A 17,078-nucleotide genomic window follows, 5' to 3' on the forward strand; every position below is an offset into this window, starting at 1 on the left:
GAACTAAAATAATAAAATGCCAAAAAGAAAAAAGGAGAAAAAGAAAAAGAAACCAGCGGAATAAAATAGAATAAAATTAAAGTAAATTTAAAACATACAGAGAAAGTAAAGATTATAAAAAAATGTAAAAATATTAATTATTTAACAGAAAGCATCTGAAAACAGCTTGGTCTTTAACCTAGATTTGAAGCTGCCAACAGCAGGAGCATTTTTAATGTCCTCTGGCAGTTGGTTCCATAGATGTACTGCATAGTAGCTAACAGCTGCTTCACCACACTTTGTTTTAACAACTGGTTTTAATAGTAAATGTTTCTGTTGCGATCTGGTAGATCTGATTGGGTTAGGCCACTGCAACATATCAGAGAGGTAATTGGGCCCTGTACCATTTAGAGATTTGTATACCAGCAGCAATACTTTAAAGTCAATTCTGTAGCTTACTGGAAGCCAGTGAAGGGACCTTAGAATTGGAGTAATGTGCTCTGTTCTTTTTGTTCATGTGAGAACCCTAGCCGCTGCATTTTGAACCAGCTGAAGTCGTTTGATGGTCTTTTTGGCAAGCCTGTGAAAAGGCCGTTGCAGTAATCAACCCTACTAGAGATGAAGGCATGTATTAGTTTTTCCAGATCATTTTTTGACACAAGTCCTCTTAGTTTGGAAATGTTTTTTAGGTGATAAAATGCCGTTTTAGTGATTGCTTTCATGTGACTGTCGCCTCACAGTCACATGAAAGCACATGTTAGTGCTGTCGCCTCACAGCAAGAAGGTCCGGGTTCGAGCCCCGTGGCCGGCGAGGGCCTTTCTGTGCAGAGTTTGCATGTTCTCCCCGTGTCCGTGTGGGTTTCCTCCGGGTGCTCCGGTTTCCCCCACAGTCCAAAGACATGCAGGTTAGGTTAACTGGTGACTCTAAATTGACCGTAGGTGTGAATGTGAGTGTGAATAGTTGTCTGTGTCTATGTGTCAGCCCTGTGATGACCTGGTGACTTGTCCAGGGTGTACCCCGCCTTTCGCCCATAGTCAGCTGGGATAGGCTCCGGCTTGCCTGCGACCCTGCAGAACAGGATAAAGCGGCTAGAGATAATGAGATGAGATGAGATGTCTGTTCATCTGCCTTCAGGGTGATGTGAAGCACAAGAAGCAGAAGACAACTACATTAGGCACTGATTGCTGCCATTCTTAAGCTATAAGTGCAGCTATTTCAAGTAAGTTTTTATTCTTTAAGTGCACCAGCTTTCCAAAGTGCTACAATTGATACAGTTGCTTCCACACCTTACTAAATTAGAAATATCAAAGTACCTCAATAATAGGCTTTCTATGAAGTCTATGGGGATGATCGCAAAATGCCAGTAAGACAACATCTGTGGCTTCCTCATATCAAGCCACTCCTGCACCAGAGACAACGTCAAAAGCATCTTACCTGGGCTAAGGAGAGAAAGAACTGGACTGTTGCTCAGTGGTACAAAATCCTCTTTTCAGATGAAAGTAAATTTTGCATTTGATTTGGAAATCAAGGTCCTAGAGTCTGGAGGAAGAGTGGAGAAGCACAGAATCCAAGGTTCTTGAAGTCCAGTGTGAAATTTCTGCAGTCTGTGCTGATTTGGAGTGCCATGTCATCTGCTGGTGTTGGTCCACTGTGTTTTATCAAGTCCAAAGTCAACACAACTGTCTACCAGGAGATTTTAGAGCACTTCATGCTTCTATCTACTGATAAACTTTATGGAGATGCCGATTTCCTTTTTCAGCAAGACTTAGCACCAAAACTCCGACTCACAGTGCTAAAACTACTACCAAATGGTTTGCTGACCATGATATTTCTGTGCTTGATTGGCCAGCCAACTCGCCTGACCATGAACCCCATCGAGAATCTCTGGGCTATTGTCAAGAGGAAGATGAGAAATACCCAACCCAAAAATACAGACGAGCTGAAGGCCGCTATCAAAGGAACCTGGCCTTCAATAACACCTCAGCAGTGCCACAGGCTGATCGCCTCCATGCCACGCTGCACTGATGCAGTAATTCATGGTAAAGGAGCCCCAAAGAAGTATTCAAGAAGAAGACTTTTATTTATCACATACACACTCAAGCTCAGTGAAATTCCTCCTCTGCATTTAACCCATCTGAAGCAGTGCATGCATGCACACACATACCCAGAGCAGTGAGTGTATAAATGAACATACTGTTCAGAAGTTGGATATTTCTATATTGTAAATCCTTTTTTGATTGATCTTAGGAAATATTTTAATAATTTGAGATACTGAATTTCTGCTTTTCATGAGCTATAAGCCATAATCATCAAAATTAAAACAAAAAAAGCTTGAAATATTTCACTTTACGTGCAATGAATATAGAATATATGAAAGTTTACTTTTTTGAATTAAATTACAAAAAAAAGAACTTTTTTTTTACGATATTCTATTTTGTTTAAGATGGACTAGTATATTGTACCAATCCCTTATGGTGATGATACACGGGACAACATTTTGGGCAATGTTGCCGAGCAATGTTACGGGCAACTAGGTGAGACACAGGGCAACTTTTCAGGGCAACTAACAATGGGCAACAACAGTTAGCAACGGCAGTTTATAGTTAGCTAAAAAAAAATCGATGTCTTAATTTTTGCTGTGACCATTTAATCAAGCTGTCTGTTGTTTTTTAGAGCTTTGGTGAGGTAAATTCCTCCATATAGAATATTAAAATAACAACTTACTGGCGTAAAAACAGATGAGGAGTCTCTCCATCTCTTCACTCCACTGACACTGAGCGGCGGCCATATTTGTTTGAAATTTCTGATCCGAACCTCACTGGAGGTCACATGACTCGATACTCGCGTTCTGATTGGCTTATCTCAAAAAGTTGCCAGAGATTATCAAAACCATTCAGAAAGAAACAATGTTGCCCAATCTCAATAGAAAAGAGTCAAAACGCAATTGCCCAGCAACATTGCTCGGCAACATTGCCCAAAAAGTTGCCCCATGTATCATCACCATTAGTGTGTACACTCATTTTAACAAATGACTGTAAAAATGGCCAAAAATTCCTGATACAGTATGTGTCCAGTGACAGAAAAATAAGACACTCTTGTTCCAATCCCATAGTGCCAACAGTCACTTTACCAAATGACTTGCAGAATGGCCAAAAATGCTTGATAGAAGATTCATGACAGCAATAACCAGCCAGCCACTGCTGAGCTTTCAGGAAATTCTCCCGAACCTCCGGATGCTGGCAAACGTACTGACTCCCATTACAAAAACTGCAAGAATGTTTGTTGGTATAAATGAACAAAGTTGGGCACAGTCATACACACAAAGTAAAGCACACGGACTGTCACATATCCTTAATTTAGAGGGAATTTTTTCCTCCTAAAATCGCCACTCTGCCTGGAGGACTCGAACAAACCATTTACTGCCCTGTCACTTTCATTCAAGACCCATCTTTAGGCTAACCTTACAAACATTCTGTGTGGATGAAAGAGACAAAAATGAAATGGAGAGAAAAAAGAAACAGGGAGAAAGAGAACCAGAAATGGGGTCAAGCACATGGTATATTATTAACATCAAACCTATTTCTTTTCTTTTCTTGCCCTTGTAACCTGAGTAAAAGCCAGATTTTTAAAAGATCTCTGTAACTGCAGGCTACGAAAGATGCAAGCCAGATGAGTTGTGCAGTCAAAGAGTCCCTAGCGATCTCTCTCAAACACCAGTCACACAGCTTAACTGGTAGAACTAGAATAAAGAAGAGCAGTGTTGTTTGATTGTAGCAGTGCTTTACAACATACCTGGGTCAGATAAGAAGCTTATATTCCACGAGTCTATTAATACTTAATCCTTCTTCCTCTATTTTTCATGCCAGTCTGTTTATGTCTACAGAAAAAAGGCTACTAGATTAAATGTTCTAACGTATAATGAATAACAGATGAATGCACATTTGGTAAGCTTGGACAAAGTGGTTCAATGGACCAAAGCACAAAAAAAAAGGCACTCTTATCAGCAAGCACTAAAGAGTAGTGCACAATTTGACAAAGAGAGCTCCTATCCTGCTGGTGTTCCTTTTTTTCTATTTCATTTAATTATTTAAAAGCATCGTCTATTCATTTACTGTAATTACTTACTCGTCCTTTATACAGTCTACCTACTTGGAAGAAATAAGAAAAATGCCAAAATGTCTTACAGATAGTGAGGAAATGAACCTATAATAATCTAGTTTGTACAGTAATTTTCAAAACCGTGAGGAATTTTATATAAGAAATGCACTTCTTGTATTGCACTTGTCTGAACGTCATAAACTTAATGAGTAACACGCAATGTTTCTTCTGTTTGTGGGAAGTGTATATCTGTTTGTGGATGTGTGTGCTAACTCATGCTTCATCATCAAGAGCCATCAGGAACTTGGGCAACAGCTCATGTTGTATTGATTTGGCACTCTAGCACATTAGATGTGAAAAGAAACAATGACTTTGTACTGTTACAAGATGTCCAGACATGTCATCTATAAGTTACTGTGTTAGATAAAGCAGTGATGTTGATTAATGAAATTCACTACAATTTAAGTGAAGTATCCTCAGTAAAGATCACTTCTACTGAGAGCTGTATATGCAAAATATTATACTCATGAGGTTTTTAATCATGAGCAGTTCTATTTAACTGTAAAACTATATAGGCTTGTTACATACTTTTTAATATTAGGCTTAAATTTAGACTTTGACACAGGGCTCTAATTTTGCTACAAAATGTAATTTGTGAATTTGTAAAGTGAAATCAAAAGGTGTGCCTCAAGGCTCCATATTAGGACCACTGCTATTGTCCATATATGTAAATAATCTTTCTGATAATTTATCAAATGTATTCCATTTTTTTTACGCAGATGACACAGTTGTCTATTGCTCAACCTCTTCAGTTGTACAAACCCTTGAATTCCTGCAGTCTGCTTTTGATGGTGTTCAGTCTCATTTCCATCCATTATCTGTAGCCGCTTATCCTGTTCTACAGGGTCGCAGGCAAGCTGGAGCCTATCCCAGCTGACTATGGGCAAGAGGCAGGGTACACCCTGGACAAGTCGCCAGGTTATCGTAGGGCTGACACACAGAGACAAACAACCATTCACACTCACACCTACGGTGAATTTAGAGTCACCAATTAGCCTAACCTGCATGTCTTTGGACTGTGGGGGAAACCGGAGCACCCGGAGGAAACCCACGTGGACACGGGAAGAACATGCAAACTCCACACAGAAAGGCCCTCGCCAGCCGCTGGGCTCGAACCCGGACCTTCTTGCTGTGAGGCGACAGTGCTAACCACTACACCACTGTGCTGCTCTCAGTCACATTTGACTCAGCTTAAGTTGGTGTTAAATGCAGACAAAATCAAATTTATGCTATTTTCAAATGGCAAACAGTTAACACCTAAACTTCCTAAGACCTTAACAGCTCAAGGGGTTGAAACTGAGAGGGTCACAACATATAAGTATTTAGATATTATTATTTACCAGAATCTGTCATTTAAACCACGTACTGAAAACCTTGTCTCCAAGAGGAAGCTTAAATTAAGTTTCTTTTTTAGAAATAAATTCTGCTTCTAGGCAGGGAAACACTTGATTTCAGCTACCGGTACTTTTTTTTTACCATTATTGAATTATGGTGATCTACTTTTTATGAATGCATCTGACTTGGAAGAAATTGGACACTGTATACCATTGTGCCTTATGTTTTGTTATGGGATATGGAAACTGCGTACACCACTACCTTTGTATACTGCAGCTAAGTGGCCGTCTCTGTATGTCCGCAGATTCTCGCACTGGCTGGCTTTTATATATAAATTACTACTTGGGCTGGTTCCTTCTTATGTGTGTATATACATGAGTTAAAACCAAAATCAGTATGGTCTGCATTCTCATATTTTACAACTGTTTGTTCATAGAGTCAGAAGTGAACTAGGCAAAAAAGGTGGGAAATTTAATCTCATCTCATTATCTCTAGCCGCTTTATCCTGTTCTACAGGGTCGCAGGCAAGCTGGAGCCTATCCCAGCTGACTACGGACGAAAGGCGGGGTACACCCTGGACAAGTCGCCAGGTCATCACAGGGCTGACACATAGACACAGACAACCATTCACACCTACGGTCAATTTAGAGTCACCAGTTAACCGAACCTGCATGTCTTTGGACTGTGGGGGAAACTGGAGCACCCAGAGGAAACGGGGAGAACATGCAAACTCCACACAGAAAGGCCCTCATCAGCCACGGGGCTCGAACCCGGACCTTCTTGCTGTGAGGCGACAGCGCTAACCACTACACCACCGTGTCGCCCCGGTGGGAAATTTAAGTTAATTTTAACAAAGGATCAAGAAAATAGCACTATTGGGCAATGTGATTGCTTTTAAATGTGTTCTGGCATTGATTTTTGAAATTGCACATATTCTATCTGTGCTCTTTTATTGCACAGAAACTGGATGTTACAGTATGTTTGTAATGATTGTATGTGTGCATTTATATTGTTTTTATTTTACTGTAATAACAATGGTTGCTAGCACTGTCGCCTCACAGCAAGAAGGTCCTGGGTTCAAGCCCAGCAGCTGATGAGGGCCTTTCTGTGTGGAGTTTGCATGTTCTCCCCATGTCCACGTGGGTTTCCTCTGGGTGCTCCGGTTTCCCCCACAGTCCAAAGACATGCAGGTTAGGTTAACTGGTGACTCTAAATTGACCGTAGGTGTGAATGTGAGTGTGAATGGTTGTCTGTGTCTATGTGTCAGCCCTGTGATGACCTGGCAACTTGTCCAGGGTGTACCCCGCCTTTTGCCCGTAGTCAGCTGGGATAGGCTCCAGCTTGCCTGCGACCCTGTAGGACAGGATAAAGCGGCTAGAGATAATGAGATGAGATGAGATGAGATGAGTTTTTACCTGGTTAAATAAAAGATGATGATAAAGTTATTTGGTACCTGTGTTCTGTTTTCATAATCATAAATGAACACTCCTGCACTAATATTGGAGGTGCAGTGCAACAGAGGCTAGAAACTTCAAAAAATTTTATTTGGTCAAAAAAATGCAATAAAAGTTATTTTAAAATGCGCACCCTCATGTTTCTTACAACCCTATTTGTGGATGTTCACTATTTTCATCTCTCCACTTCAGTATGAATTACACATACCACTAACACATAAAAATGCAACCCGGTCTTCATTTGTACTTCTTACTATGAAGTAAAGGTTAACTATACACTGAAAAAAATGAATATGTGGCCAGTCAGATTCAAGAGAAAATATGTATAGTTTCCACAAAAATATTTAGTTTCTCATCAAGACATGATTTGATTGCTTACACTAAATTTCATTTAAATAAATATCTAATTTACTAGTTTGAATTATGTAGAGTGAATGACTTATATTTTATTCCAGGGCTTTGAAAATACAATCAAAATCATGCTGGCTGTATGAAAACAAATTGTATTACTACAACTCAAATCATATATGTTGAACCAATGTACACATTTGAATTTAGAAAATTCAATTAATTCAGCTGTTTTTCAGTGTAGATGGTGAGGTTAGGGAACAAAACTAACAAGAAAAAAATCTTCTTTGAAGCCATCCAACAACACTGGTTTGCTAGTAATGCAGTCAGTCAAAATTCTTACACTGTATTAGGAACATCTGCTTACAATCATGCAATTTTCTAATCAGCCAATCATGTGGCAGCGGCACAATGAATAAAATCATGCAGATACAAGCCAAGAGCTTCAGGGAATTTTCACCTCAAACATCAGAAACGTCGGGCGTCACGGTGGTGTAGTGGTTAGCGCTGTCGCCTCACAGCAAGAAGGTCCAGGTTCGAGCCCCGTGGCCGGCGAGGGCCTTTCTGTGCGGAGTTTGCATGTTCTCCCCGTGTCCGCGTGGGTTTCCTCCGGGTGCTCCGGTTTCCCCCACAGTCCAAAGACATGCAGGTTACGTTAACTGGTGACTCTAAATTGACCGTAGGTGTGAATGTGAGTGTGAATGGTTGTCTGTGTCTATGTGTCAGCCTTGTGATGACCTGGCGGCTTGTCCAGGGTGTACCCCGCCTTTTGCCCGTAGTCAGCTGGGATAGGCTCCAGCTTGCCTGCGACCCTGTAGAAGGATAAAGCGGCTAGAGATAATGAGATGAGATGAGACATCAGAAATGTGGAAAAATGTGATCTCCGAGACTTTGAACCTGGTGCCACATATCTGAGGTAGATGTTTGACATTTGCTGATCTCTTGGTATTTTCACGTACAACAGTTTCTAGTCTACATTGAAAGGTGCGACTGTGATTGAGCAGCAGCTCTGCTGGCAGAAATGTCTTGTTGATGAGAGAGGTCAGAGGAGAACTGCCAGAGTAATTTGAGCTGATGAGTCTACAATAACTTGAATGAGCCCATCAATGATGGCGTAGCTCACTCCAACCCCGTCTAGTCCAGAAGGAACGATCTAAAGTGGGCCACCTTGTGCAATAAATGTTGTAAGCTATAGACACTATATACAAGCTATATATAGAAGCTGGATATACCCTAGGAATACCGACCTATTTGCCAGAAAGAATTCAAAACGGCGAGGAATTGACTGGGAAGAAGCGATTTTTGTTGAACTGCTCAATAAGGCTTAATTAGTCCATAACTTAATTACTAATTGTAATTAAGCAAATCTGCTAAGAAGTTATATGCACTCTAGGTACCCCTACCTTCATGCCAGAAAGAATAAAAATTGGTAAACAATTGAGGGATAAGAAGTGATTTGTGTGGAAACTGCTTGTTAGGGCTTAATTACTCTGTATCTTCATTATTAATTGCAATTATGCAAATTTGGGTAGAAGCTATATGCACCCCAGGCAGACCTGCCTTCCTGCCAAAAAGAATAAAAATCGGTGAAGAATTGAGAGAGAAGAAGCGATTTTCGTGAAATGTGGACGACGCCGGACGGATGATGGACGACGGACAACACATGATGGCATAAGCTCATCACCTGTTGGCTGGATGAGCTAATAACCACACCTAAGAGCTGTGATGAGCAAAAAAGCATCTAAGAATGCACAACACAGCAAACCCTGAGGCAGATGAGCCACAATGGCAGAAGATCGCATCACAGTGAGTTTGACTCTTTTCATCCAAAAACAGGAATATGAGGCTACAGTGGGCACACGCTCACCAAAACTAAATAGTTGAAGATTGAAAAAATGTTGCCTGTTTTTTTTTTATTATTTAATTATTATTATTATTTTTTACCCCAAGTTTCAACTGCCCAATTTTGGGTTGCATGAATCAGCAAGTGTACAAGGTTCTTAATAAAGTGGTCAGTGAGAGTATGTAGCAATCAATTGAAATGATATACCTTTGAAAAATTTAACATGTTTAACAATTTTTTAAAACAAAATTGTTTATAATGTTTTATTTAAAATCTACAGTACAAAACAAAGTATGAATACCTTTAATTTCTCTTGTTTTATTTATCCTTTGGATCTCTGTATTAGCCTTGCAGTGGTAAATTTCTTAATGTAGTGGTACATTTCTTAATAATTTTTATTTTTTTCACGGTCCAAATCCTGTGCTCTGATTGGCTGGCGAGCGGGTCTGTATCCTACGATACGGACCCCAGTTACGGACCCTGGTTATGGACCTCTGGCGACTCGCTCGTTCACAACAACAAACAACATTTATCTTTTTTTATAAGATTTATTGATAAGATTATCAAAAATCTTATACATTTTTGCCAGCATTTCTCAGGAAAATAGCATTAATTTTACAGCATGGACAGTGCTAACAACAGTGTTCACAGTGAAAGCGAGTTTTACTACCCTGAGGAAGACAAAATAAAATAAAACATTTCAGGAGAAAGCTAAAAACCTCTAACTTGCTAACGCCGAGCAAAAACATGGCTGAATCCTGAATGACTCAATTTTGTATAAATAGGGGACTACATAGGTGGCAAAATGTAGTTTTTTTTTTCCTGCCATGGAAGTGCACTTGTATACCGAGGAGAAAGCAATTTGCATTACAGCCATGAATGAGGATTCAAAACGGCGGCTTGGCTCAGCTCGGTTTTCCCTTTCGGGCGCTCTCGTTTTCTGCTAGAATTTGGTAAAGAAAAAATAAATATATTATTTACCAGCTTAAGGTCAGTCCGTATGGTGAAAAACCGTGACCTCGGCCTTGAATACTGACCTCAGCCCAGAGGGCATTGGTCAGTACTTTCAAGACCTCGGTCACGATATTTCACCATACGGACCTCCCAGCTGGTAAATAACATATATATATATATATATATATATATATATATATATATATATATATATATATATATTCTACCAACGCTGCTTTTTTTTTTTACAATTGCACAGTGCTGCATCATATCATAAAAATACAAAAATATAATGCTATTCCTTATGTTTATTTTTGGGCCATTATCAGGAAAAAAAGGGCCTTTTTGTCTAATGGTATCCCACTTTACTGCCATTTACATGTCTTCATGCTGAGAGAAAATATCAACACCAGATATGATTAGAATTAAGTATAGATTTAATTCTACTACATTATAAAAGGGATTCAAAGCTGCAAAATCGATATGCCTTTGGATTCCCCTAAAAGTATCATGTGGACTGTAACTGGCTTCGTAAACACAGTATTGTGTCTGATTTAGCAGCTGAATACACCAGTCAGCTTGAGTCGCACTAAAGTCACCATGGCAACAGCAACATCATGCACTACGCATATCCTCACAAAATTTAAGTCTGATTTGCCAATGCTTTTATGACTTGCATGACTGCCATGACAACAGCTTATTATGGAATTCTCCTCATGTACTGTGGGGGACAGTTGGAAGTACCTGAGAGACTTATTATGCATCTTTAAACGTGTCTCTCCATGTTTATTTGGTGAAAAAGTGAAGGGCATTTGGTGGGCCATGGAGACGTGTATGCATGTGTTAGTGTGTCCCACCTGTCCAGAGATATGCAGCACAAGTGCATGATGGAGGCAGTGGTGAGTAACACGTCCAGTGAGGTTCGCACCAGGCAGAATGTCTCGCCATAAATCCAGTTCTGATGGATTAGCTCGATGGCCCCAAACGGCATCACTAGCACTGATACCAGCAGGTCAGCAAAGGCCAGCGATACTATGAAGTAATTGGTCTTAATTTTTCTAAAAAGAAAACACAGTGCCAATATTAGCCTTTCAGATTAGATTACAATCATTTACAGAAAACAAACAGTTCTATTCGGTATTGAACTTGTACAGTGGTGCTTGAAAGTTTGTGAACCCTTTAGAATTTTCTATATTTCTGCATAAATCCAAAAACATCATCAGATTTTCACACAAGTCCTAAAAGTAGCTAAAGAGAACCCAGTTAAACAAATGAGACAAAAATATTATACTTGGTCATTTATTTATTGGAGAAAATGATCCAATATTACATATCTGTGAGTGGCAAAAGTATGTGAACCTCTAGGATTAGCAGTTAATTTGAAGGTGAAATTAGAGTCAGGTGTTTTCAATCAATGGGATGACAATCAGGTGTGAGTGGGCACCCTGTTTTATTTAAAGAACAGGGATCTATCAGAGTCTGATCTTCACAACACATGTTTGTGGAAGTGTATCATGGCACGAACAAAGGAGATTTCTGAGGACCTCAGAAAAAGCATTGTTGATGCTCATCGGGCTGGAAAAGGTTACAAAACCATCTCTAAAGAGTTTGGACTCCACCAATCCACAGTCAGATTGTGTACAAATGGAGGACATTCAAGACCCTCCCCAGGAGTGGTCGACCAACAAAGATCACTCCAAGAGCAAGGCGTGTAATAGTCGGTGAGGTCACAAAGGACCCCAGGGTAACTTCTAAGCAACTGAAGGCCTGTCTCACATTGGCTAATGTTAATGTTCATGAGTCCACCATTAGGAGAACACTGAACAACAATGGTGTGCATGGCAGGGTTGCAAGGAGAAAGCTACTGCTCTCCAAAAAGAACATTGCTGCTCATCTGCAGTTTGCTAAAGATCACGTGGACAAGCCAGAAAGCTATTGGAAAAATGTTTTGTGGACGGATAAGACCAAAGTAAAACTCTCTCTCTCTCTCATTATCTCTAGCCGCTTTATCCTTCTACAGGGTCGCAGGCAAGCTGGAGCCCATCCCAGCTGACTACGGGCGAAAGGCGGGGTACACCCTGGACAAGTCGCCAGGTCATCACAGGGCTGACACAGACAACCATTCACACTCACATTCACACCTACGGTCAATTTAGAGTCACCAGTTAACCTAACCTGCATGTCTTTGGACTGTGGGGGAAACCGGAGCACCCGGAGGAAACCCACGCGGACACGGGGAGAACATGCAAACTCCACACAGATAGGCCCTCGCCGGCCCCGGGGCTCGAACCCAGGACCTTCTTGCTGTGAGGCGACAGCGCTAACCACTACACCACCGTGCCGCCCCCCAAAGTAAAACTTTTTGGTTTAAATGAGAAGCGTTATGTTTAGAGAAAGGAAAACACTGCATTCCAGCATAAGAACCTTATCCTATCTGTTGGGCCTGTTTTGTTGCATCTGGGCCAGGATGGCTTGCCATCATTGATGGAACAATGAATTCTGAATTATACCAGCGAATTCTAAAGGAAAATGTCAAGACTTCTGTCCATGAAGTGAATCTCAAGAGAAGGTGGGTCATGCAGCAAGACAATGACCCTAAGCACACAAGTCGTTCTACCAAAGAATGGTTAAAGAAGAATAGATGTTTTGGAATGGCCAAGTCAAAGTCCTGACCTTAATTCAATCGAAATGTTGTGGAAGGACCTGAAGCGACAAGTTCATGTGAGGAAACCCACCAACATCCCAGAGTTGAAGCTGTTCTGTAAGGAGGAATGGGCTAAAATTCCTCCAAGCCGGTGTGCAGGACTGATCAACAGTTACCGGAAACGTTTAGTTGCAGTTATTGCTGCACAAGGGGGTCACACCAGATACTGAAAGCAAAGGTTCATATACTTTTGCCACTCACAGATATGTAATATTGGATCATTTTCCTCAATAAATAAATGACCAAGTAATATTTTTGTCTCATTTGTTTAACTGGGTTCTCTTTATCTACTTTTAGGACTTGTGTGAAAATCTGATGTTTTAGGTCATATTTATGCAGAAATATAGAAAATTCTAAAGGGTTCACAAACTTTCAAGCACCACTGTATACTTTAGGAAGTTGGAGGCAAACTAAAAATCAAACACATGAATACTCGATTAATGTTCCTTTCCACAAGCACCAGAGGCCGAATACTGGGGGAAGACTGAGCTGTACATTATTCAACCTAATTAAACCTGCCTTTTCTTGTGCATGTTATTTTATTTTTAACACTAACTTGAAAAAGATAAACACATGAAAACTAATTTTAGGTGCTCCTGAGTCGCATCACAGAAAAGCGTTCACACTATTGTCAGAAGATGACACAGCCATCTATGACCAGGAGTCAGGGGAGCAAAACTGGTCATGCTCTCTGGGTGGAAGGAATGACATACTCTCTCTTCCCTGTCAATAACAGTGACACTCGCCAATCAAGGACACCTGTGAGATCGTGTATTCGGAAGAGGGTAGATTTTCCGCTAAGAATTTTATGCTGCCCTGTGATACTGCAGGGACGGCATGGTGGTGCAGTGGTTAACACTGTTGCCTCACAGCAAGAAGGTTCCGGGTTTGAACCTCACAGGTGATGGGGGCCTTTCTGTGTGGAGTTTGCATGTTCTCCCCGTGTCTGTATGGGTCCTCTCTGGGTGCTCTGGTTTCCCCCACTGTCTAAAGACATACAGTTAGGTTAAATGGCTACTCTAAATTGTCCATAGGTGTGAATGGTTGAAAGGAGAAAACCTCCATAATAATCCAGTAGAAGGCAACGGGAAACCACTACTGTGATTCTTACTTAGAAACTCTGATGGAAGTTAGAGCAGCCATGTCACTGGAGTGACATGCCAAAGAGAGTGATGCTGCAAGAACAGCAGTTTGAAAAGATGAATCTCAGGTGGGGTTTACATTAGACCGTATCAGCGGATCATCAAATTAACGTTTTTAAAATGATTAGTGTGCACACAGCAACACCAATACACGATTTGCGTGCACACAGCAACGCCAACACACGGATACGCTCGGCTCCGCAGGCATCCTGCGCTCCAAATCACTCCGCCCTGAACAGCGAGTGCCCTCTGGAGGGTGCGCACTCCGGCCCTGCGCAGCTCACACAGCGCGCGAGTGGAGTGCACAAGCAGTGATTTGGGACTGAGCCGCTGTGTGTGTGATCTCAGTGCATGTCGGGCATGCGCGTCACTTACCACTTGCAAGTGGAAGGATGGCAAGCCTAAAGACAATCATAACTACACAATGGGCAGTATTTGCATCAGTATTTGCAGTATTTTCATACTTTTATACTCTTTAATGAAAGGTGATACAAGGCGGAAGTCCGCGCCGTTTTTCAGCAGTCGCGTCACATGACCAACGCCAGCGAATCAGGAAGGTGGATGTCACAGTGACGTTGTCCAATGACGACGCCAGCTAGAGCTCAGCACAGCGTATCCGTGTATCTCAATGTTTACACAGCACCGGATCAGACACGATCTGGATTGAATACGTGGAGCCTGACGGATTCCCGTTTCCCGGCGTTTCCAGGCGTTTTAATGTAAACGGACAATGCATCCGCGAAGAAAACGAGACCGATACGGTCTAATGTAAACTTGGCCTCAGAAGAAGCATGTTAGCCTTCAGCCTCACAAGCTGGTAGCTGCTGTATGACAGCAGAGAGTTGGCTAGTGGGTAGGAAGAGGCTGTCACAAATCTTTTCACCAATGTTATTTATGCATGCTGACACAAGATTAGACGGGACAAACTATACATCATATCTCTTTATTTTATTCATTTTATTTAATGATATTTTAACAGAGGGTGGCATGGCGGTGTGGTGGTTAGCACTGTTGCCTCACAGCAAGAAGGTCCTGGGTTCAAGCCCAGCAGCCAACAAGGGCCTTCTGTGTGGAGTTTGCATGTTCTCCCCGTGTCTGTGTGGGTTTCCTCCGGGTGCTCTAGTTTCCCCCAAAGACATGCAGGTTAGGCTAATTGGTGACTCTAAAATGAGCGTAGGTGTGAATGTGAGTGTGAATGGTTGTTTGTCTCTGTGTCAGCCCTGTGATGACCTGGCGACTTGTCCAGGGTGTACCCTGCCTCTCGCCCATAGTCAGCTGGGATAGGCTCCAGCTTGCCTGCGACCCTGTACAGGATAAGCGGCTACAAATAATGGATGGATGGATGGATGGATGGATGGATATTTTAACAGGATGCTTCTTCACCAAAGCAATTTTCAAGAAGGTCCTGTAAAAGCTAATTACGTGTTACAAGATTAAGAAATTTAAAAACAAATATTTAAACTAACTGAAACAAATTGATCACAAATTAACATTATAATAAATGTAAGAATGTACAAAATTTGAAACGTATGCATTGAAAGGCTTTAAAAGAATTTAGATTTAAATGTATTCTTCTTGATGCTACTTTAAAAACTAACTTGGTCACCTCTGACTTGTAACATGAATGCAAAGCGATACAATGCAGAATCTAAGAGAGGAGAGGGGTGAAACTGAAGAATAATCGTTTTGGTTAATTTCCCTTTTAATAAGGAATACAATACTCATAAAAACTTGCTGAAAGTCATTCAGTAGCAATTACTCTTCATGCTACAATACAATGACCTTGGATAATGGATGTAAAACATCAAACAGCAATGATAAAGTAATACGAGACAAAAGTTTCTCAACTGGAAGTAATTTAAGAGAGTGATAGATGAGTAAAATGGTGCTTCTTTTATAAAAGAAAATCCATATCCTCCTTCAAGCCACTTTATATGTTTATAAATGAGATATGGGCTGCATAATATGCAGGGGTGTGTGTGTGTGTGTGCGCGCGTGTGTGTCTGTGTAGGGGGGAAAATCCCCAAAAAGAATATCATAGCCTCTTCCACAGTACTTGAGAAAGACCAGACCCCCTGGCACTCCATTAATAACTATTAAAACTCCATCTGAGGGACTGGGCTGTGAGAGCCGCTGAAAATTCTGTGCTATATATAGCCTACTGAGAACCTCTAAACAGATTCAAATCACTCTATGATGTGCTCAAATGCATGGAATTAAAATGCACCACCAGCTGCCTGCTAACAATATACATCTGTGCAAGAACGAAGACATGACGAGTACTGACAGTTTTCATTTACAACTGAACATCTGATATCTATTTGACATCAGATAATTATACCACCAGATTATATGTCGGTGTTTACACAGCCCTATTATTAAAAGCCCATTGTTAAAGCATAATGATGCCAGATGGCTGATACAGCATTAACAGCAATGCAGCTGGATCAAACAATTTTCAGAGCCTGACTACTGTGTTTGTGATATGGGTCCGTCTCAGAAACTGGTCTCTCATCTGGGACATTATGGTCAAAAAATAAATTTTCTAATTTTACTGTTTTTTTTTTTTTTTTGCATTTACCGAACATTCAATGTTTCTTTTGTCATATTTAATAAGAATAAAGATAGTATCTTGCTTTATCTGGCCTCCGCTGTGGAATTTTTTTTTTACTACAATTCAAATGCTTTTGTAAAATTGATTTACATATAAAATAACTACATCATGAAGAATTAACCCTTTGATGCAAAACATGGGTCAAAAGTGACCCGGCTGAGTTTTTATCTTCTATATCTTTGCAATAAATTAATTCCATCATTCAGTATTCAAGGTATTCCTCAATGAACTTGTTTTTGATCATCATACATCCTTATTTTATTTTTTCCTTTCTTACTTTTTGAATAAAAACCCTTTTTGTATCACTACCCTTCTAATGCACAACATGGGTCAAAAACGACCTGCATTCATTTTCCAGGTTATTTCATGTATGGCTGAGTGTTTCTATGATATACTTTTGAAATAAATTCATTTTGTCATTTACTTTTCCAAATATGCAGTAAATATCTTGTTTTTGTTGAGCACAAATCATCATTTTTATTTTTCCTTTCTTAAGTTATGAACAAGCACAGCTTTTGTAATTCTACATCAAGTTTACACACATGG

General features: G+C 40.6%; 1 protein-coding gene across 1 annotated transcript in view; it reads right to left on the bottom strand.

Annotated features, from left to right (window-relative positions):
* The window catches only part of htr4 (5-hydroxytryptamine receptor 4), a 220,921-nt gene that overhangs the window by 78,673 nt on the left and 125,170 nt on the right, over positions 1–17,078 (bottom strand). Inside the window, exon 4 of the mRNA XM_060926997.1 lies at positions 10,930–11,130. Within this exon, the coding sequence (XP_060782980.1) occupies positions 10,930–11,130 (201 nt within the window). The remainder of the gene's footprint in view (positions 1–10,929; positions 11,131–17,078) is intronic.

Source organism: Neoarius graeffei, chromosome 8 (assembly GCF_027579695.1).
Source record: "Neoarius graeffei isolate fNeoGra1 chromosome 8, fNeoGra1.pri, whole genome shotgun sequence".
Taxonomy (NCBI): domain Eukaryota; kingdom Metazoa; phylum Chordata; class Actinopteri; order Siluriformes; family Ariidae; genus Neoarius; species Neoarius graeffei.